General features: G+C 43.7%; 1 protein-coding gene and 4 non-coding genes across 14 annotated transcripts in view; all 5 read left to right on the forward strand.

Annotated features, from left to right (window-relative positions):
- Window positions 1-5,807: 5,807 nt before the first annotated feature.
- RETREG2 (reticulophagy regulator family member 2) overlaps window positions 5,808-22,835 on the forward strand; it is a 40,712-nt gene continuing 23,684 nt past the window's right edge. Inside the window, exons 1-8 of one of the 10 annotated variants that reach the window (XM_077273159.1) lie at window positions 5,808-5,937; window positions 6,662-6,744; window positions 6,908-7,013; window positions 7,367-7,420; window positions 8,511-8,616; window positions 8,970-9,031; window positions 9,589-9,616; window positions 9,955-10,325. In XM_077273159.1, the coding sequence (XP_077129274.1) occupies window positions 9,976-10,325 (350 nt within the window). In that variant the 5' untranslated portion in view covers window positions 5,808-5,937; window positions 6,662-6,744; window positions 6,908-7,013; ... (3 more) ...; window positions 9,589-9,616; window positions 9,955-9,975. Of the gene's footprint in view, window positions 5,938-6,661; window positions 6,745-6,907; window positions 7,014-7,366; window positions 7,421-7,927; window positions 7,948-8,510; window positions 8,617-8,969; window positions 9,032-9,412; window positions 9,617-9,954; window positions 10,326-19,936; window positions 20,970-22,835 lie in introns of those variants that run through there. The other 9 variants (XM_077273158.1, XM_077273155.1, XM_077273152.1 and 6 more) reach the window with 9 other exon arrangements.
- On the forward strand, window positions 7,072-7,184 carry LOC143786414 (small nucleolar RNA SNORD89). Its single transcript, XR_013218299.1, has one exon. It is a non-coding gene; the product is annotated as a small nucleolar RNA SNORD89 (small nucleolar RNA).
- Window positions 7,746-7,852, forward strand: LOC143786416 (small nucleolar RNA SNORD89). The gene has a single exon (XR_013218301.1). It is a non-coding gene; the product is annotated as a small nucleolar RNA SNORD89 (small nucleolar RNA).
- On the forward strand, window positions 8,675-8,787 carry LOC143786413 (small nucleolar RNA SNORD89). The gene has a single exon (XR_013218298.1). It is a non-coding gene; the product is annotated as a small nucleolar RNA SNORD89 (small nucleolar RNA).
- Window positions 9,413-9,519, forward strand: LOC143786415 (small nucleolar RNA SNORD89). Its single transcript, XR_013218300.1, has one exon. It is a non-coding gene; the product is annotated as a small nucleolar RNA SNORD89 (small nucleolar RNA).

Consider the following 22,835-nt stretch of genomic DNA (forward strand, 5'->3'; position numbering starts at 1 on the left):
TAACTACTATAATACTGCCCTTATGTACAAGAATATAACTACTATAATACTGCTCCTATGTACAAGAATATAGCTACTATAATACTGCCCCCTCTACACAATGATTTAACTACTATAATACTGCTCCTATGTACAAGAATATAACTACTATAATACTGCCCCTATGTACAAGAATATAACTACTATAATACTGCCCCTATGTACAAGAATATAACTACTATAATACTGCTCCTATGTAAAAGAATATAACTACTATAATACTGCTCCTATGTACAAGAATATAACTACTATAATACTGCCCCTATGTACAAGAATATAACTACTATAATACTGCTCCTATGTACAAGAATATAACTACTATAATACTGCCCCTATGTACAAGAATATAACTACTATAATACTGCCCCTATGTACAATAATATAACTACTAGAAGGCTGCTAATATGTACAAGAATATAACTACTATAATACTGCCCCTATGTACAAGCATATAACTACTATAATACCGCCCCTATGTACAAGAATATAACTACTATAATACTGCTCCTATGTACAAGAATATAACTACTATAATACTGCCCCTATGTACAAGAATATAACTACTATAATACTGCCCCTATGTACAAGAATATAACTACTATAATACTGCCCCTATGTACAAGAATATAACTACTATAATACTACCCCTATGTACAAGAATATAACTACTATAATACTGCCTCTATGTACAAGAATATAACTACTATAATACTGCTCCTATGTACAAGACTATAACTACTATAGTACTGCCCCTATGTACAAGAATATAACTACTATAATACTGCTCCTATGTACAAGAATATAACTACTATAATACTGCTCCATGTACAAGAATATAACTACTGTAATACTGCTCCTATGTACAAGAATATAACTATTATAATACTGCTCCTATGTACAAGAATATAACTACTATAATACTGCTCCTATGTACAAGAATATAACTACTATAATACTGCCCCATGTGCAAGAATATAACTACTATAATACTGCCCCATGTACAAGAATATAACTACTATAATACTCCCCCTATGTACAAGAATATAACTACTATAATACTGCTCCTATGTGCAAGAATATAACTACTATAATACTGCTCCTATGTACAAGAATATAACTACTATAATACTGCTCCTATGTACAAGAATATAACTACTATAATACTGCTCCTATGTACAAGAATATAACTACTATAATACTGCTCCTATGTACAAGAATATAACTACTATAATACGGCACAATATACAATGTGTGTGATGAGCTGTACATGTACATGTTGCTTCATTTGCCTGGTTGCTCTTTATCCGGCCGTATATAACATTTGTCCTCCGAGGTCTCGTGTTGACCTTGAATATATTTGTATACGGTAATTGTGCACTTATATAGGACGCTCTCTACAAATAACCAAACCAATTTAGCCGGGCTTTCTTTATGATTGAAGTCGTCCACTTTCTTTATTAATTTTGTTTCCGGTCACTGAACTCTGTCCAATTTCATTAGTTTTTTTTAATTTACGACTTGAAATCTAGAAATCTGACACGTTGTATGTTGAGGTTTTTTATTGTTTTTTTTTTTACATCCTATTACATGGAGGGAAATCATTCTTTAGCTTATTTTCTTTTACCTAATGAAGCAGGGGTGTAGCTGTGGCTCATGTGATGTGATGGTAGTACTTGAGTGCTGCCACGTAAAAAGACATAAGTATGTGCCCTTTATAAAAAATTAAAAAAGGACAAAAAAAAATATTGGCTGTGACTGGAGAACCCGGCACAAGTGTCCATCATGTCACAGTGTAAAACTTATATTCTGACTGCAGATGTGATTGTCGCAGATATTGACTATACAGGCGCAGGTCGCCCCCTGCTGGTACAGTTGGTGTAATACGGCATTGTGCAAATAATAACCGCACATATCAGATAATAATAATAATAATAATCTTTATTTTTATATAGCGCTATATTACGCAGCACTTTACAGGTTGCACACATTATCATCACTGTCCCCGATGGGGCTCACAATCTAAATTCCCTATCAGTATGTCTTTGGAATGTGGGAGGAAACCGGAGAACCCAGAGGAAACCCACGCAAACACGGAGAGAACATACAAACTCTTTGCAGATGTTGTCCAAGGTGGGATTGGAACCCAGGACTCCAGCGCTGCAAGGCTGCTGTGCTATCCACTGCGCCACCGTGCTGCCCAGATACTAGATGGAGGCCCGGTGCTATCACATCGAGAGGGCGGTAATGTAACGATGGGGGCAAGATTTGCAGCGTTGAGAATCCCCCCCATGTGCTCACCCACCTATCCACTCTCTCTTTCCCCATGTGCTGACTTCTCCCATCTGTGCTCTCTTCTTTGACATTGGTGTACTTTTTAGCCATGTTGGCTTTGATATTTGCTTTTTAAAGGGGTATATAGTGTGTGTGTGGTGCGTACGGCGTATACAGTGTGTGTGTGTGGTGCATACGGCGTATACAGTGTGTGTTTGTGTGGTGCATACGGCGTATATAGTGTGTGTGTGGTGCGTACGGCGTATACAGTGTGTGTGTGTGGTGCGTATGGTGTATACAGTGTGTGTGTGTGGTGCGTATGGTGTATACAGTGTGTGTGTGTGGTGCGTATGGTGTATACACTGTGTGTTTGTGTGTGGTGCATACGGCGTATACAGTGTGTTTGTGTGTGGTGCATACGGCGTATACTGTGTGTGTGGTGCGTACGGCGTATACAGTGTGTGTGTGGTGCGTACGGCATATATAGTGTGTGTGGTGCATACGGCGTATACTGTGTGTGTGGTGCATACGGCGTATATAGTGTGTGTGTGTGTGTGTGTGTGTGTGTGTGTGTGTGTGTGTGTGTGTGTGTGTGTGTGTGTGTGTGAAATACCCAAAAACATAGACCAATAAATATATAATGTGTATCTCCAAAATCAGCATGAACCAAAAAAAAAGGGAGTTACAAACCAAAAGTAAAGTTAAGAACAAAATATTTTTTGATAACAATTAAAAAGCAAAAAATAATATTTCATAGTTATACAGAAGGGAGATTGATACAAGGCAGAGTGAGCTCACGGTAATCCATATAGTAAATAATGTTGCATGGTAAATTGTGAAAAAAGTTGAACCAATGCAACAAATATAAGGCAGAAGTGCACCAGCAAGCTCTGGATTATAGAGGAAAATTTCCACAGAGTGGGCACAAGGCTGCCTACAAAGTGCGCAGGTATATAAAGAAAATTAAATATATAAATAACACCTATGTAAATCAATAAAAATATGTAGGTTACATATATAGTTACATAGTTAGTAAGGCCGAAAAAAGACATTTGTCCATCCAGTTCAGCCTATATTCCATCATAATAAATCCCCAGATCTACGTCCTTCTACAGAACCTAATAATTGTAAGATACAATATTGTTACCTCCAGGAAGACATCCAGGCCTCTCTTGAACCCCTCGACTGAGTTCGCCATCACCACCTCCTTATGTATTATACAATGTGCTGAATAAGGTCTATACCAAGACAGTATTAAGTCCAAGTAAGGTGCCAGTGCATAAATTAGACTAAGATAGGTATAGATATACATAGGGGATATACAACATATAATGAGAAGGTAGTGGCATCATATCATTACCTGCTGGTAGGTGGATCACTGCAAGGGAAATGGCCCCAGTGTGGGTGTGTGTGGTGCATATGGCGTTTATAGTGTGTGTGTGGTGCGTACGGCGTATACAGCGTGTGGTGCATACAGCGTATACAGTGTGTGTGTGTGTTGCATACGGCGTATATAGTGTGTATGTGGTTCGTACGGCGTATACTGTGTGTGTGGTGCATACGGCATATATAGTGTGTGTGTGTGTGTGTGTGTGTGTGTGTGGTGCATACGGCGTATACAGTGTGTGTGTGTGTGGTACATACGGTGTATACAGTGTGTGTGTGTGTGTGTGGTGCGTATGGCGTATACAGTGTGTGTGTGTGTGTGGTGCGTATGGCGTATACAGTGTGTGTGTGGTGCGTACGGCGTATACAGTGTGTGTGTGTGTGGTGCGTATGGCGTATACAGTGTGTGTGTGTGTGTGGTGCGTATGGCGTATACAGTGTGTGTGTGTGTGTGGTTGCATATGGCGTATACAGTGTGTGTGTGGTGCGTATGGTGTATACAGTGTGTGTGTGTGTGGTGCGTACGGCGTATACAGTGTGTGTGTGGTGCGTATGGCGTATACAGTGTGTGTGTGGTGCATACGGTGTATACAGTGTGTGTGTGTGTGGTGCATATGGCGTATACAGTGTGTGTGTGGTGCGTATGGCGTATACAGTGTGTGTGTGTGGTGCGTATGGCATGTGTGTGTGTGTGTGTGTGGTGCATACGGTGTATACAGTGTGTGTGTGTGGTGCATACGGTGTATACAGTGTGTGTGTGGTGCGTACGGCGTATACAGTGTGTGTGGTGCGACAGTGTTCTGCTGGTGGTACGGCGCAATAGGTTGGTGCCACCAGCAGTTTCCATATTGAGACACTCATCACTTGGGTGTCCCAATATGGAGGTCGGTGAACTTCCGCCACTTGGAATTCTGGGATCCGGACACATCTGGACGGAGCAGGATGTGAAGACATCACAAGGTAAGTCTCTCAGATATTGGGGGATAAACTAAGGCACTCAACTTATATGTAGTTTTTGCAATTTATTGTAGTCATCAAATAAACGTTTCTGCCCAAACACAGGGCCTTCTTCAGTAACAATAACTTCAGGGACAGCGGAGCGTTTTCATGAGCGAGCGGTGGATGCCGGCACATCTCCAGGGCTCCCCACTTATACTGGACACCCCAACGTGGACATTACACCTTGCTACAGGCATTTACTGCTATTGTGCCGCTGATACTCCATTACGTTGCCGCTCCTTTGTCCCTGAAGTTATTGTTACTGAAGAAGGCCCTGTGTTTGGGCAGAAACGTTTATTTGATGACTACAATAGATTGCACACACTACCTATAAGTTGAGTGCGGTAGTTTATCTCTGGTTTCGGACCCTACTTTGCCACCACCCCTGTAGTGCATACAGTTGTTCTTAGCATATCACATATTGGGGGCTCAGCTCCTTTTAACCCCATAAGGACTGTCTCCATTTTGGTGTTAACCCCTTCAACACTTAAACCAAATTGTATTTTTGAGTTTTCATTTTTCCCTGTCTCCTGCGGCTGGCGCTGCCGAGGACTCGCTGATCGTTGTGCCCTGTAGCTTTATTGCTCCCATCTCGGGGCGCATGTGACATTTTCATCCCTTTTTACTTTTTGGGAAATGCTGCGATCAATGACATTTTCATATTTTTTCTCTATGGCTTTCACCACGAGGCTTAAATAATATTATACTTTGGTAGATGGGACATTCATGGACGCGGCGGCGATTCCAAATATTATTATTTTTATTTATTACTAAATAATTTGGGGAATATTATATATAGATATATATATTTATTTATAAGAAAATCTTTTTAAGGGATTGATCAATAGGGAGAACAGCTGTGTGTGACCCCGGCCGTTGTAGCCGGAGCTGTCGGTCACCACCAGTTCTCTTGGCCGTGGACACTGTGTGACTTCACTGCAGGGCTGGTAGAGATCAGTGGTCTCTGACGTTGATCCGCCCTCAGAGATGCAGAGGAGACGCCATCTTTACTATGGGCAAAGCATCAGCCAATGAATGAGCAGGCACACACCGGAAGGGGCGTCACCGCTGCGTGCGCCTTATGGAAGCGGAAAGGAGGTCCCTGCAGTGACGTCACATCCGTTCTGGGCCTAACGTTCTTTGTGCAGCGGTGAGGAGGAGGACGGGGAGATCGGGGCTGGACAACGGCTGTGAGGGCGTCAGAGCCGCGGGGGGTCGGCGACTAAACACTGAGCTGATAGGGTATGGAGGAAGCAGCGTGTACACAAGCCGGGCAAACAGCGGGGGCGGAGGACGGGCCGCGGCTGATAAGGTGGTGGCACAGGATGTGGTGGCCGGGGGTGGAGGTTCAGCAGATGGGGGAGGGTTGGGGTGAGGCCAGGTGGATTGGGGGCTGGAGGACGGGCAGTTGGGCAGGAGGAGGAAAGAGCGGGAAGTCTGGGATCATGTGGTGGCGGAGAAGGGGCTGGAGGACGGTAGTCGGGGCGGGCAGGGGAGGATGGGAGGGAAGGTGGGTGAGGGACTGGAGGACGGATAGTCGGGGCTGGCAGTGTCTGGAGGATGGGAGGGCAGGTGAAGGTGGATGAGGGGCTGGAGGACGGATAGTCGGGGCGGGCAGGGGAGGATGGGAGCGCAGGTGAAGGTGGATGAGGGGCTGGAGGACGGATAGTCGGGGCGGGCAGGGGAGGATGGGAGGGCAGGTGAAGGTGGATGAGAGGCTGGAGGACGGATAGTCGGGGCTGCAGGATGGATAGTCGGGGCTGGCAGTGTCTGGAGGATGGGAGGGCAGGTGAAGGTGGATGAGGGGCTGGAGGACGGATAGTCGGGACAGGCAGTGTCAGATTGGAGGATGCTCCAGGTGAAGGTGGGAGTTGGGGCAGGTGGCGGTTGGGGGGCTACATTCAGGGACCCACATCTGGATGTGGGATGTAAACGCCTATTTCCAGTTCCGTTCTTGTTCTTGCAGGCTGAGGTTCTGCTGCCTCTGGAGATAATTATCTACGGACAGTCGTCACCAGGATGATGTGGAGCTAGAATTTATCGCTCTTGGTAAGTAATCTACTATTCTGCCAAACATGGTGCCCCTACCATAACCCGCTAGTCCTGGCACACAGTGACAATCAGCCGTCCTGGGATTTAGATAGTTTGATGCTCCTGTAATTTGTATTTTGTAGTTGAGTCTTGTGCAGCCTTTTTTCTTCTTCCCCCGCAGTGTCACCCAGCAGCATTTCTATGTGCTGCCATCTTGGGCCGTGTATCTGGATAGAAAGACTTGTCTTTGAGTGTTTTATAAGACGCCTGACTGCAGACCCTCGGAGGTGAGCATCTCCTACATGGATTAGTGATGGTCGGGAAAAAGCCAAACCCTGGGGCAGCACTGGGGAATGATGACCAAAAAGGCCGAATTGCAGCGTCGTCCTAAGCAGTTGACTCTCTGTGGGAGACGCCATGACAAATCATCCTGGAGCGAATTCATGGCTGACCTCTGCTGCCTCAGGGCTGGGCCTCCTGCTGGAGGCGTCTTGGGGTAAATGTTTCCATCTTTGAAGATAACGGCAGCAGCTTGCTGTCTTCCTGCAGAGGACATAGATGATAGATTTCGCCTCTCACATAAGACTCCGTCTCCTGTGTGTGGGGGTCTCTGTATAATGTTTTTCTGGCTTTCTCTCAGCAGATATCTGCGCTGATTCCCGGAGTTTCTCTTCCACAAAGTCTGTGATCAAAGGTAAAACTGCCCTTTATTAATTGTGCGTCTCGGTATAATCAGTGGGCGTATATTTAAAGGGATTTTTCCACCTGGGACATTTGATAAAGCATGGAGTATAAAAAAAACAACCTACAACTCCTATGCAAACTTGTCTCTGTGGTTACTGACCACACAAAACCATGAGTGTCTGATCCCGCATTCATGTGTTTCTAATCTATTGCATGTAACCATGGCGTTGCATTGATCTGCATAGGAGCTGTATACACAGAACACCTGGGGAGTTGTACAAGTTCGTCTTGTTCAGCAATGTTTTTAATCTTCACTTATATAAAATCAAATGAAGGCTGAGGAATGATGACATAAAAGGCCGAATTACAGTGCCCCCTGAGCAGCGCTCTGTGAGGGGCATAATGACAAAAACCCTTGAAGCGAAATCAAACTGACCTCGGCTCAGCCCAAACTGCTTTACTTCTTTGTCCAAACTGCATCTGTGATGTTCATGTCTTCTCTCCAACAGGACAGGGCTGATATAACCACTTATCCAGGTTGGGGCAGGGGGGCTGGAGGACGGATAATTGGGGCAGGCAGGGTCTAATTGGAGGATGGGAGGGCAGGCGAAGGTAGAAAAAGGGGCCGGAGCATGGGTGTTGGGACTGGGGGACGGATAGTCGGGGCAGGCAGTGTCAGATTGGCGGATGATCCAGGTGAAGGTGGGTAAGGGGATGGAGCATGGAAGTTGGGGCAGGTGGTGTTTGGGGGGGCCTATATTCATGGACCCACATCTGGACATGTGGATTTGGGATGTAAACGCCTATTTCCAGTTAAGTTTTTGTTCTTGCAGGATGAGGTTCTGCCTCTGGAGATGATGATAATTATACTGGTCTATGGGATATGACCAGTCGTCACAAAGATGATGTGGAACTAGAATTTATTGCTCTTGATAACTGATCTACTATTCTGCCAGATCTCGCCAAACATATTGCCCCTACCCTAACCCGCTAGTTCTGGCACACAGTGACAATCAGCCGTCCTGGGATTTAGATAGTTTGATGCTCCTGTAATATTTGTAGTTGAGTCTTGTGCAGCCTTTTTTCTTCTTCCCCCGCAGTGTCACCCAGCAGCATTTCTATGTGCTGCCATCTTGGGCCGTGTATCTGGATAGAAAGACTTGTCTTTGAGTGTTTTATAAGACGCCTGACTGCAGACCCTCGGAGGTGAGCATCTCCTACATGGATTAGTGATGGTCGGAAAAAAGCCAAACCCTGGGGCAGCACTGGGGAATGATGACCAAAAAGGCCGAATTGCAGCGTCGTCCTAAGCAGTTGACTCTCTGTGGGAGACGCCATGACAAATCCTCCTGGAGCGAATACATGGCTGACCTCTGCTGCCTCAGGGCTGAGCCTCCTGCTGGAGGCGTCTTGGGGTAAATGTTTCCATCTTTGGAGATAACGGCAGCAGCTTGCTGTCTTCCTGCAGAGGACATAGATGATAGATTTCCTCTCTTACATAAGACTCCGTCTCCTGGGTGTGGGGGTCTCTGTATAATGTTTTTCTGGCTTTCTCTCAGCAGATATCTGCGCTGATTGCCGGAGTTTAACTTTCTCTTCCACAAAGTCTGTGATCACAAAGGTAAAACTGCCCTTCATTAATTGTGCATCTCGGTATAATCAGATGGCGTATATTTAAAGGGATTTATATTTAAAGGGATTTTTCCACCTGGGACATTTGATGAAACATGGAGTATAAAAAAACAACCTACAACTCCTATGCAAACTTGTCTCTGTGGTTACTGACCACACAAAACCATGAGTGTCTGATTCCGCATTCATGTGTTTCTAATCTTCCTCTGCTCCTTTTTGGTAACCGACAGAAAATGATAAAGTATTGCATGTAACCATGGCATTGCCTTGATCTGCATAGGAGCTGTATACACAGAACACCTGGGGAGTTGTACAAGTTCGTCTTGTTCAGCAATGTTTTTAATCTTCACTTATATAAAATCAAATGAAGGCTGAGGAATGATGACATAAAAGGCCGAATTACAGTGCCCCCTGAGCAGCGCTCTCTGAGGGGCATAATGACAAAAACCCTTGAAGCGAAATCAAACTGACCTCGGCTCAGCCCAAACTGCTTCACTTCTTTGTCCAAACTGCATCTGTGGTGATCATGGGTCTTCTCTCCAACAGGACAGGGCTGATACAACCACTTATCCAGGTAAGAATGATGGGAGCCTGCCAGAGTCCATGGTGTCCAGAATCGGGGTGGATTTCCCACATGGCATTCTAAGGCCCCTTTCACACATCAGTTTTTTGCCATCAGTCACAATCCGTTGGCTCGACGGATCTGTCGCATATTGTGAAAAACTAATGCAACGGATTTGTTTTTTTTCGATGGATCCGGCGAAAATACGGATCGTCACATCAGTGTTTTCACCGCTTTTCGACTGATCCGGTTATTAAAAATGCCCAATGGGAGGCTCCTAAATGTTGTTGGCTACTGAAAACCTATGTTTACAGTGTTTCTGTATTATATCTACACTCCATCTTTGACAGGTTGTAGAGCAAGTGGCAAAAATGGAAGCTGTGATTGCAAACATTAACAAGGCCGTTGAGGATTTTATTATTGAGGCGAATCGTTTGAAAGAGATCGTTCTTGAAAAGGAGCGAAAATATGAGCGCATCATGCGTCTGCGCCGGCATCGTGCTTTGATCCACCGAATCACTGCACGGAGAATGACACGTGGGGTGTGTTCTACGTTATATATGGAATTGAGAGGAAACCCCGAGAAGTTTTTTAACTGTGTTCAGATGAAATCAGAAAACTTTGATATTTTGGTTGCACGTGTTGAAGACCTCATCCGTAGAAATGACACCTATTGCCGCTTCTCCATTTCACCGGCGGAGCGTCTGATGGTGACTCTTCGGTAAGTCCTTTTTATTGTATCTCCTACTGTTAAAGCACACTTATAACCAGGGCTGTGAAGTCGGTAGGCTAAATCTCCGACTACTCAATTTCCATGACACCGACTCCCACATACATGGCTCATGTTTAAGTGACAAATTTATTGTGGTTAAATGGTAACATCAGGCTTTAAATCATTATTATGATACAATAATCAAGTCATTTAGATAGAACATAAAATATGTTTATTGCAATACAACTTAAGAACAAAAAAACTTTTTCATATTTATTATTATACAGTCTGCAGTAAGTGTAAAAGAAGAAAAGTTATTTTAGGGCTAGAGAACAACGTCTCTTCCATAACTTGGGTTGGTGGCAAAGCAGTAACCACGTGGACAACATCTCTAAGTTTCAGGGTATGAAGGAATCGCCTCGTGCACAGTCAGTTTTGATGAACGATTGAACTCTTCTACTTTGAGAGCAAGTGAAAAACGTTGCTGAAATATGGTCAATCTGTTTTTTATGGGAGTGGAATCTTTTTCCCTGCAGCAACGCTTTGCCTGCTCCATATCGTTCAAATACTTGCCGAAATCAAACTCCTCATCTGATATGAATGAATGGCAGCAGCACTGGCAGGACCCGAGTCCTCTTGCTCTTGGCCGTCCTATAGCTCATTCTAACTGCTACCTCAATCAAAGCTTATTTTAGTTTAGTAAGCTACTGATCATCCAGCAACATAAGATGACTCTGGTCCACATAAACAGCTGCTAGAAGAGTTTTATTTTCTAATAGCAGTGTCTCTCTCCGTTTCATTGAAGCAGCAATGCCATCTTTGATTAAACCTCTTTGGGACAGACAAAACAACAAGTTCTTCCACTCCTTTATAAAAATGCCAGGAGTTAAATCCTCAGCTTGTAACTTTTTAGTCACTGTAAATGGGTGATGAAGAAATTCCTTCAGACACCGGTGTCCATTGACCTTCATGTAGTGTTACCTGAGGGTTGGCCATATCTACAAGGAAGGGTTTCAGCTCAAGCAATCGATCATTAAATATGTGCTGCCCCACCGAGTGGCTTGATCCACAATTGCCTCTTTTCCAGCACGTCTCTTCAAGATGGAATCAATTTTAGTGGTTCTGGCAGCAATAGCCAATTTCCTCTCTTTGCTAATCAGAGTCCCAGCTTGTCCCTCTTGCAGACTACCTCTTATTGCCAGCTGCAGCGTGTGCACAACACAGCGCATGTGATGAATAGGAAAGAGGTGTGAAGCAGCTTCAACAAGATTATCTAATTGTAAAGAATCATTTTGCTGTTCTTCTATAGTAATATCTGTTCCTCCATTTTGGGAATTGGACTGTGGCCTTCCATCTCCAACATACTGAATGTGAAATGTTCTTCTAGCTGCTGTTCACCTTCATTATTCTCATTCACCAGTTTAATTGTACTTATCATGTTTGCAGCATTATCAGATACACTAGCAAGAACCTGTTGTGTTTTTTTTTTAAAGTTAATAATCTTGCCGAACTTTTTCCACTAAGGTGTGGAGAAACTGGCTGCTGTGAAGAGCTTTAGTATCTTTTACTTTTTACTATTCATTGGTCGCGGCCTCTGTCTGTCACGGAAATCCAACTCGCTGATTGGTCGCGGCAAAACAGCAACAACCAATCGGCGACGGGCAAAGTCCGGCGCCAAAATGGCCACTCCTTCCTCCCCGCAGTCAGTGCCACTCCATAATCCCCTCCAGTCAGCGCTCACACAGGGTTAATGGCAGTGCTAATGGACTGCGTTATGCTGCGGTGTAATGCACTCCATTAACGCTGCTATTAACCCTGTGTGACCAAATTTTGACTATTGATGCTGCCTATGCAGCATCAATAGTAAAAAGATCTAATGTTAAAAATAATAAAAAAAAGTCATTATATACTCACATTCCAGTTCCTCGCGACGCTCCGGTGACTGCTCCATGCAAGCGGCAGGTTCCGGTGCCAAGGATGGTATGCAAGAAGGACCTGCCATGACGTCACGGTCATGTGACCGCGACGTCATCACAGGTTCTGCGCTCATACCAACCCTGGGACCGGAAGCTGCCGCGTGCACCGCACACAGGGCCAGGACTTCAACGGCACTTCGGAAGGTGAGTATGTGTTTATTTTAAGTTACTGGGCAATATACTATGTGGCTGGGCAATGTACTACATGGACATGCATATTCTACAATACCCGATGCGTTAGAATCAGGCCACCATCTAGTGTGTGTGTGTGTGTGTGTGTATGTATATATATATATATATATATATATATATATATATTATACACACACACATACACACACATACACACACATACACACACATACACACACATACACACACATACACACACATACACACACATACACACACATACACACACATACACACACATACACACACATACACACACATACACACACATACACACACACATACACACACACATACACACACACATACACACACACATACACACACACATACACACACACATACACACACACATACACACACACACACACACTCTGTTATAACCAAGATTTGAATGCATGTAAAACAGATTTCGTGTGTTATACCAGTAGAAAGAAGGAACTGGGGGCTGACATCTTGGTTTCACAGCAGTAGCACGACACTAGCATTGTCATTTTACGGCACCCCATGGACTTGGGGTCCGCGGCGGTCTATTATCTCCTATCTATAACATTGCAGCCACATCAGCAGTGAGCTGGGCACGCCTCTGTGGGCTGCACAACTCACTGCTGTAGGTGTGGCTGGCAGCCATTATACTATAGCCCAGTGCTATCTGCCCAGATCCACTTGCTCTCTATCGCTGCAGGACAGAAGCGCTGACTGGAGTGCGGATGATTCCTCCCTGCTCCTCTGTCTGTACTCCAGGCACTGCATGTTCTGAGCAGACATCCTCTGCTCTCACACGCTGCCCTCCCTGGGTGCTTCTCCTGCTATGTCTCCGCCTCCCCACTTGCACACAGTCCCGGAGATGTCCGGTAAGCTGCATTCTCTTCCCCCCTTGTCGCTCTTCCTCCTCTCCTCCCTGCATCCTCTCCCCGTGTCGCTCTCCCCCCTTCATTCTCTCCCGTGTCGCTCTCCCTCCTCTCCCCCCAGTCCCATCGGACGATGCCTGCTACACTGACAGTGATTGACACATTAGCCAATGATGGGACAGTAGTAGTCCCATCATCCGGCTAATGTGTTGAATGAAAAAAAAAAAAAAATGCTACATACATGCTACATACATGCTACATACATGCTACATACATGCTACATACATGCTACATACATGCTACATACATGCTACATACATGCTACATACATGCTACATACATGCTACATACATGCTACATACATGCTACATACATGCTACATACATGCTACATACATGCTACATACATGCTACATACATGCTACATACATGCTACATACATGCTACATACATGCTGCATACATGCTGCATACATGCTGCATACATGCTGCATACATGCTGCATACATGCTGCATACATGCTGCATACATGCTGCATACATCCATCCATGCTGCATACATCTATCCATACATACATACATACATGCTGCATCCATCCATCCATCCATACATACATACATACATGCTGCATACATCCATCCATCCATCCATACATACATGCTGCATACATCCATCCATCCATACATACATGCTGCATACATACTCACCATTACTTGTCATTTTGTTCCCCGAAGCCAGTGTCATCTGTAAAAAATATGAAAAAAACCCAACCAATATACTCCCTGTCCGCAGAAATCCACGAGTGTCCCACAACGATCTCCCATGGAGAGCAGCAGCATCAGATAATGCGACTGCTCTCCAGGGGCTCCAGGAACACAATGAGGGCAAGAACGTATCCTTCCACCACTGTATTCCTCCGCTGCTGTAAAAAAAAAAAAAGTCCCTAGTCTCACTTTATGGCATTGCTGTATGAGACATTTTCCCACACAGATTTTTGCCATAAAGTAAGACTTTGAACCTTAGTAACCTCTCAGTGATGCACTGCAGGAGCCATTGTCTCCTGTCAGTGTGTCACTGAGGGTCCTATAGAGCAGTGACATCACCCGATGTCACTGTTCTATAGGGGAGATCGTCGTGGGACACTCGTTATTAATTGGACTACGGCGGACAGGTAGTATACGGTTTATTATTTTACATTTTTTGCAGGCGCTGAAGTATGGCAAGTATGGTGAAATGAACAATATTAAAATATTTTTTTCCTAATGTGCGTGTTTTATTAACCCTTTCTTACTATTGGATTAATAATGGATAGGCGTCTTATTGACGCCTCTCCGTTATTAACCCGGCTTAATGTCACCTTACGATAGCAAGGTGACATTAACCCCTTATTACCCCATATCCCACCGCTACACGGGAGTGGGAAGAGAGGGGCTAAGTGCCGGAATTGGCGCATCTTACAGATGCGCCATTTCTGGGGCGGCTGCGGACTGGTATTTGGGTCATTCCATATCAAGTGATCCAAATATGAATATTTTTTTTACCTGACGTCTTTAGATTTTTTTTATTTTTTGTTTTTATGAAGTACAACTTTAGTTAATTACAAATTAAAAGTTTAGAATTTTTTTCTTCATCAGTTAATTTTTTACAGATTTTTAAAGTTTAAAAAAAGCGCAGATTTTGGCCTGGTATGGCTTTACATTTTTTATCATATCTCGGGCTAGAATTAAGATAAAGAGTTGGGAGAGGCATCATTTTTCTCAGAATGGTACCGGCTTTCATTTGATATGTCACAAGACTATGTTTCTTTATATTTTGTTTTGGTGAAATCAAATTAAACATTTTGAAGCGCAATTCTGAAAAAAACGTATGTTTTAAAATTGTGAAAACATGCATGTGTGTTACTTGTGTCCTTGTTTATATTTGTACAGAGATTCAACTTGGGACCTATCAAATTTGTATTTTTTTTTAAGCCTTGAATCATCTGATTTTATGTTTGTGTGAGTTTCTTCCCTTTTTCTTTTCAAATTACAACTTATTGCATTTAATATTTATATGTAACAATAAAGAAACGCAAAAAAACAAATACCAAAGTACCAGAATAAATGCATCTTAATCATCATAACATAACTTGCTCAGCATTTTCAACCTGAATTCATTGAACAAGCCAAAAGATAAAAGGTGATCACATCCTCAAGTGTGATTTTCTAAATACAGTCTGATCCTAATTATATGTTAAAAACAAGATTCAAAGAACCAATATTTCTACCACCTATTTATACATGGAACAATTTTTTTTCTACTATATCACTAAACATGTCATTTGTGAAGTGTTTAAGAAGAATAGTCCAGTAGTTAAATCCTCGCTCTATAAAATATGAACTAATCAAACAATAGTAGGTTTTTACACTGGCCTGTTATCATCAATGTGTCCCTTCTGGAGGATGAAATGTCATCTTGTCCATAAGCGCTCACTAGCAATGGCCGTTTCCTTCTGTGTCAGAGTATGTGCGGCTGTCATGGTGTTCGGCTCCACCTGAGTTATATCTGATTTTTGTTCACTTTTACAATGTCTGATTTTCTTGGATACACAAAGGACGGCGCTGGACCAGACGGTGCAGAAAAGTCCTTTCTACGTCTTCATTTTCACAATCTTTGGAGAGTCCAGTAGCCGCCAGCGCCAATCATATTCACAGGTCACATAGCCAGTTGTGTCATCCATTGCCGATCTTGTGCCGCCTTCTACCACGTCATGGACGTCACTGTCTTTATTTCCACTACATGAGATGACAGTCCGGTATTGCGGAGTCCCTGTGATGGGTTCTGCTTCCTGTAACTGATGTTATAACAATCTCTCCTCCTCCCCGTAGTCCTGGTTTGTACAATACATGAACTGGATGTTAAGAGTATTTTTCTCCCCCAATTTGAGGAGTTGCATAGGTGATAAGATTTGGTGTGAATACGGCCTCTGGAGACCCGAGCTGCCGGCCGGTCATCTGCTCTGCAGTCACCGTCTACCCCTGGTCATTCTCAACCCTAACAAAGCTTTCTCCTCTGTCCTCTCCTGCTTCTAAGTGGTAACATAATAAAATAATACAGGAATATCTAACAATCATGGATTATTTGGTAAATATGGACCCCACACTTCTACACCAGAGGCTGAACAGACCTGAAATCAAGATTTTTGAACTGATACTGTAATATTTTTATTTTTAAAAATATGATCCCATCAAGATCCCAGCTTGTGTTTTGGTACAGATGTGAATAGGAGCATAACAGGCATATGTGCAGTTTTTGAAATTTTTAAATTAAACGTTTTTTTCGGAAATGCGTTTTAAAGTTTTGCGCTTGCGTTCGCATAGGTAAAATATTATTAAAGATACTCTTGTGACATATCTGGTGAAAGCCTGCACAGTTCTGAGTAGAATGGTGTTTATTTTGTTTCTCTATCTTTTTTCTAGCCTGAGTTATGGGGAGAAATGTAAAGGCAGGCAACATCGAAATTCGCACTTTTTCCGAACTTTGAAAATCAATAAAAAATACAAAAAAAAATTCTAGAATTTTTTTTTTCTTCACATTTTGCATTCTCTGACACACTATTACCAAATAACAAAATCTCAAAAGAATTAAAAATATAGTGGTAAAAATCATTGGTTCACTTGACATGGAATGACCCATTTGTAGCCGGGGCGGGGGGGGACCAGTATCCATGGCCCCTCTCTAGGCTATGAATATCAGCCCGCAGCTGTCTGCGTAGCCTTTCTGGCTATAAAATATAGGGGGACCCCACGTAATTTTTTTTGGGGGGGTCCCCCTAGTTTAATAGCCAGTAAAGGCTATGCAGACAGCTGCGGGCTGATATTCATAGCAGGCTACAGATATTGGCCCCCGGCCGTCGGCTTTCCCCCTCTGGCGCAGAAAATTGCACGGGAGCCCACTCTTTTTTTTTTTTATTCAACGCTCATAAAGGCCTCTTTCACACTTGCGTCGGTACGGGTACGTCGCTATGCATCGGGCCGATGCACGTTGTGAAATTTGTGCCCGACGTGGGCAGCGGATGCAGTTTTTCAACACATCCGCTGCCCATTCTGAAGTCTGGAAGGAGGGGGCGGAGTTTTGGCCACGCATGCGCGGTAGAAAATGGCGGACGCGATTGACAAAAAAGTTCACTTGAACGTTTTTTCGTGCCGACGGATCCGTTGCACGACGGACGCGACGTGTGGCCATCCGTCACTAATACAAGTCTATGGGTAAAAAAAGGCATCCTGCGAGCACATGTGCAGGATCAGTTTTTTTCCGCCAGATCCGGGTGTTTCCGCCGGATCCGTTTTTTCAACTGGATCTGTTTTTTTCCACCAGATCCGTGTTTTCCCGCCGCATCAGTTTTTTTTTTTCCACCGGATCCGGGTTTTTTTCCCCGCTGGATCCTTTTTTTCAACCGGATCCGGGGTTTTTTCCCGCCGGATCAGTTTTTTTCCGCCGGATCAGTTTTTTTTTCCACTGGATCTGTTTTTTTTAATCTGATGCTGCTGCTTTCCGCAGGAGATCGTCGTGGGACTCTGGTGGATTTCTGCGGACAGGGAGTATATTGGTTGTTTGTTTTTTTTTCATATTTTTTATAGATGACACTGGCTTCGGGGAACAAAGTGACAAGTAACGGTGAGTATGTAATCTATGTTTAATGTACTGTATATCTATATGTATGTCATGTATGAATGTACTGTATGTAGTATGCATGTATGGAGCGTGTGTATGGAGCGTGTGTATGGAGCGTGTGTATGGGAGTATTTTTTTTTTTTTTTTATATTCAACACATTAGCCGGATGATGGGACTACTACTGTCCCATCATTGGCTAATGTGTCAATCACTGTCAGTCTAGCAGGCATCGTCCGATGGGCCTTGTAGTCCCGTCGGACGATGCCTGCACAGACGCAAAGACCCCCGGCAGGCCGTACAGACCCCCCAGAGAGGCCGTACAGATCCTCCGGCAGGCCTATGCAACATCAATAGTTAAAAAAAAATAAAAATGTAATGTTAAAAATAATAAAAAAAAACCTGCTATGCTCACCCTCCGTCGTCGCGTCCTCTCCTCGGCAGTGCAAGCGGCAGGCTCCAGTGCCAAGGATGGTATGCGAGAAGGACCTTCCATGACGTCACGGTCATGTGACCGCGACGTCATCACAGGTCCTGCGCGCATCCAACCCTGGGACAGGAAGCTGCCACGTGCACCGCACACAGGCGACAGGACTACAAGGGCTCCCTCGGAAGGTGAGTATATGTTTATTTTTTATTTTAACTCTTTCTTTAACCTGTTACATACGTGTCTGGGCAATATACTACGTGACTGGGCAATATACTACGTGGACATGCATATTCTAGAATACCCGATGCGTTAGAATCAGGCCACCATCTAGTACCATATATGTATATATGCCATGGATGAGGCCACAGTAAAGGGTATCTTTTTTTGGGACAGAAGGTAACTCACAGGTCATTGCAGATGATGATGATGATGATCATACAATTTGTCATTCCTCCTACACAGTCACATACCAGGGAGGAAGCCGCCCCAGCCAGTGTAATATTGCCCCTTTCTTTGGGTCACATGGTAACACATGTATTTATCTACAGTCCACAGACTCCATTCCACCTCTCTGCCGTCTGCTCCTCCCACGAGTCACAGTCACACTTCACAGCTGAATCTGAGAAGCTGCCAGGCCCAGACAAGGAAGAAAAAAACAAAACACTGGGCTCACTCACGCTGCAGAGCCGACTCCTTTCATTCACAGCAGGGAGCCGGCTCTTTGTGTTGGCTCCTTCACAAACGACACATCACTAACACACACACCACTTGTGTGATAGCAGATCACAGGGCAGTCACACACAAAATGGCTCTGCCCTGTGATGCTGCTCTTCATTCTGCCCCAGGGATATTAGACCACCCAAAAGGGGAGGGAAACGCTGATGTCAGCAGTTACTGCCCAGATTTTCCAGCTAACAGTAAAGCTGGTAAGTCTCACTATAGCTGCTTGAGGTCTAAAACGGAAAATGCTCCCCCTAGTGGTAAATATATATATTTGTAAGAAAATATATGTTTTTCATATAGAAATGTTTGCAAACATTGCATTAGTACATTTTATTTACTATTTTAAGCTTAATTTCATAAAAAAAAAAAGTCAAGAAAACTGGTGGCACCTTCCCTTTAATCCTGCTTTCCTGTTCACTGCAGAAGTTCTGAGATAAATGCAGGCATTCCTTCCCTGTGTTTTATTTTTCCCTTTATCTGTAGAGGAGCCTCACTACTTATCATGAACATAAACTGCAGCACAGATTCATCTCAGCTAAAAGTCTAGACCTTAGAAAAGGAATAGGAGAGACATCATATTTTCTTGTGAAAAAAAAAAAATATTCCCCCACAAACTGTATTGAACTACTGTATCCAATTTATTATGTATTTTAGGAGTCGGTCCATTTTATACTAACTCCACCAAAATGGCCTCCGACTCCACAGCCGTGCTTATAACTGTAATGTTGTTGCTGGTAGTTTGTAGTAATTATTGCCTTTTTTTTTTTTTTTTTTTTTTTTTTTTTTTTTTTTTTTACAGGTTCCTTGCAACTGGTGAATCCCTTTCCTCGCTCCAGTTCCAGTTCGGACTCGGGATTGCCACCATATCGGGGATTGTTAAACACACCTGCCGCGCATTGTGGGACTGTTTACATGAGGAATATATCCCACATCCCACAACGGAGAGTTGGCTGGACATTGCTGAAAACTTTCAAAAGATTTGTCAGTTTCCCAATTGCTTGGGTGCATTGGACGGTAAACGTATTCGGGTCGTCAAACCAGCTGCATCTGGCCCTGAATATCTTAATTATAAGAAATATTTCTCTGTCGTGCTGATCGCCCTTGCAGACGCACAATACAAGTTCACAGCGGTCGATATTGGGGCCTATGGCCTCTCCAATGACTCTCGAGTATTTAAATTATCTGCAATGGGGCGTTATTTATATGGAAACCGCTTCCAATTTCCACCACCAAGACCGCTTCCCGAAACATCTGGGCCACCAATGCCATTTGTGTGTGTTGGAGATGAAGCGTTCCAACTCTCGGAACACCTGCTGAAACCATACGCAAGTAGAGGCTTGACGCCAACGAAAAGCGTGTTTAATTATCGCTTAACACGAGCGCGAAGAACGGTGGAATGCGCTTTTGACATTCTCACATCCAAATGGCGAGTTCTGTTGACCACTATTAACCTGAAGTCTCACTCTGTGGATGAGGTGGTGAAAGCTTGTGTGGTCCTGCACAATTTCCTAATATGCAAGGAACAGATTGCCATGGATGACAACTTGGTAGAAACCTCCTTGTATGATTATCAGGATATCACTTTTCAAAGTCCTGTGGCAATTTCAAGAATAAGGGACACATTTGCAGAGTACTTTATTTCACCTCAAGGAAGAGTAGAATGGCAGGATGAGATGGCTTGATATCTTTGTTTTTTGATATAATGTATGTTGGAGTACCAAACTTATTGCAGTTTTCATATTTGTGATTACACCATGATTTTTCTTTGTTAACCAAAGTATTGTACCTTATCATTAAATAAATGAAAGACAACAAAGTTTTATGAAAAAAAATATTTTTATTAAATAATAAAGACAGTTTGGGGTGGAGATGGCACTGGAGGGGCTGACAGATCGGACCACTTCGACAGTGGGAGTATGGAGAGCGGATTGTGGTGGTGAAGGGGTGGAGAAACCCAAGAGGGTGGGTGGACAAAAAAAAAAAGAGTAGGGATGGGATTTGATTAGGCTATGTGCACACGTATTATAGAGGTCTGCAGACTTTCCGCAGCGGATTTGATAAATCCGCAGGTAAAAAGCACTGCGTTTTACCTGCGGATTTTGTGCAGATTCCACCTGCGGTTTTACACCTGCAGATTCCTATAAAGGAGCAGGTGTAAACCGCTGCGGAATCTGCACAAAGAATTGATATGCTGCGGAATGTAAACCGCAGATTTTCTGCAGCATGGGCACAGCGGTTTCTGTTTTCCATAGGTTTACATGGTACTGTAAACTTATGGAAAACTGCTGTGGACCCACCGCTGCGGATCTGCAGCAAAATCCGCAACGTGTGCACATACCCTAAGGTTTGAGGGGTGGAGTGGGGAGGGATTGGGAGACACAAATTGGTTAGTATACAACACATTACATCCTGCAACATAACTTACTGAACTGTGAATGCTTATGCGCTTGATTCTGGGCCCGAGCATCAAGGTCCTCCCAATCTTCAACAACTTCGTGGCACACTTCCTCCCAGAGCGGACAGGTCACAACAACATCAAAGTGGCGGCGGTCCCCCATGTTCCACAGCGGCTCCCGCTCTTGGACTAGATCGATAAGGAGATCGATTTCTAGACCTGCCTCCTCAGTCGGGAGCACTCTGTGAAGCCTGTTAAAAGACAAAAAAACCCAAAAACATTACACTCAAATCATCCACATGAAGTTGAAAAAAAAAAAAAGGTACTTACACTCTGCTGACCGCCTCGACGCTCACGCCGACGACCCTGGGAGGCGCTTTGAGGACCTCTACGTTGAGCCCCAGAATCGGAAGACTATAAAGAAAGAAAAATGTTTAGAATTGAGTCCTCAGTGGTTGATACCTTTTAATGGCTAACTGAAAAGATGGTAACAAATTGCAAGCTTTCTAGACTACAGTCATGGCCAAAAGTTTTGAGAATGACACCAAAATTATATTTTCCCATGATCTGCTGCCCTCTGGTTTTTATTAGTGTTTGTCTGACGTTTATATCACATACAGAAATATAATTACAATCATATTATGAGTACCAATAGGTTATATTGACAGTTAGAATGAGTTAATGCAGCAAGTCAATATTTGCAGTGTTGACCCTTCTTCTTCAAGGCCTCTGCAGTTCTCCCTGGCATGCTCTCAATCAACTTCTGGACCAAATCCTGACTGATAGCCGTCCATTCTTGCATAATCAATGCTTGCATTTTGCCTGAATTTGTTGGTTTTTGTTTGTCCACCCGTCTCTTGATGATTGACAAGTTCTCAATGGGATTAAGATCTGGGGAGTTTCCAGGCCATGGACCCAAAATCTCTATGTTTTGTTCCATGAGCCATTTAGTTATCACCTTTGCTTTATGGCAAGGTGCTCCATCATGCTGGAAAAGGCATTGTTGGGCGCCAAACTGCTCTTGGACGGTTGGGAGAAGTTGCTCTTGGAGGACATTCTGGTACCATTCTTTATTCATGGCTGTGTTTTTAGACAAGACTGTGAGTGAGCCGATTCCCTTGGCTGAGAAGCAACCCCACACATGAATGGTTTCAGGATGCTTTACAGTTGGCATGAGACAAGACTGGTGGTAGCGCTCACCTCTTCTCCGAATGTCCCAAACAATCGAAAAGGGGATTCATCAGAGAAAATGACTTTGCCCCAGTCCTCAGCAGTCCACTCCCTGTACCTTTTGCAGAATATC

Source organism: Ranitomeya variabilis, chromosome 7 (assembly GCF_051348905.1).
Source record: "Ranitomeya variabilis isolate aRanVar5 chromosome 7, aRanVar5.hap1, whole genome shotgun sequence".
In the NCBI taxonomy this organism is placed as follows: Eukaryota; Metazoa; Chordata; class Amphibia; order Anura; family Dendrobatidae; genus Ranitomeya; species Ranitomeya variabilis.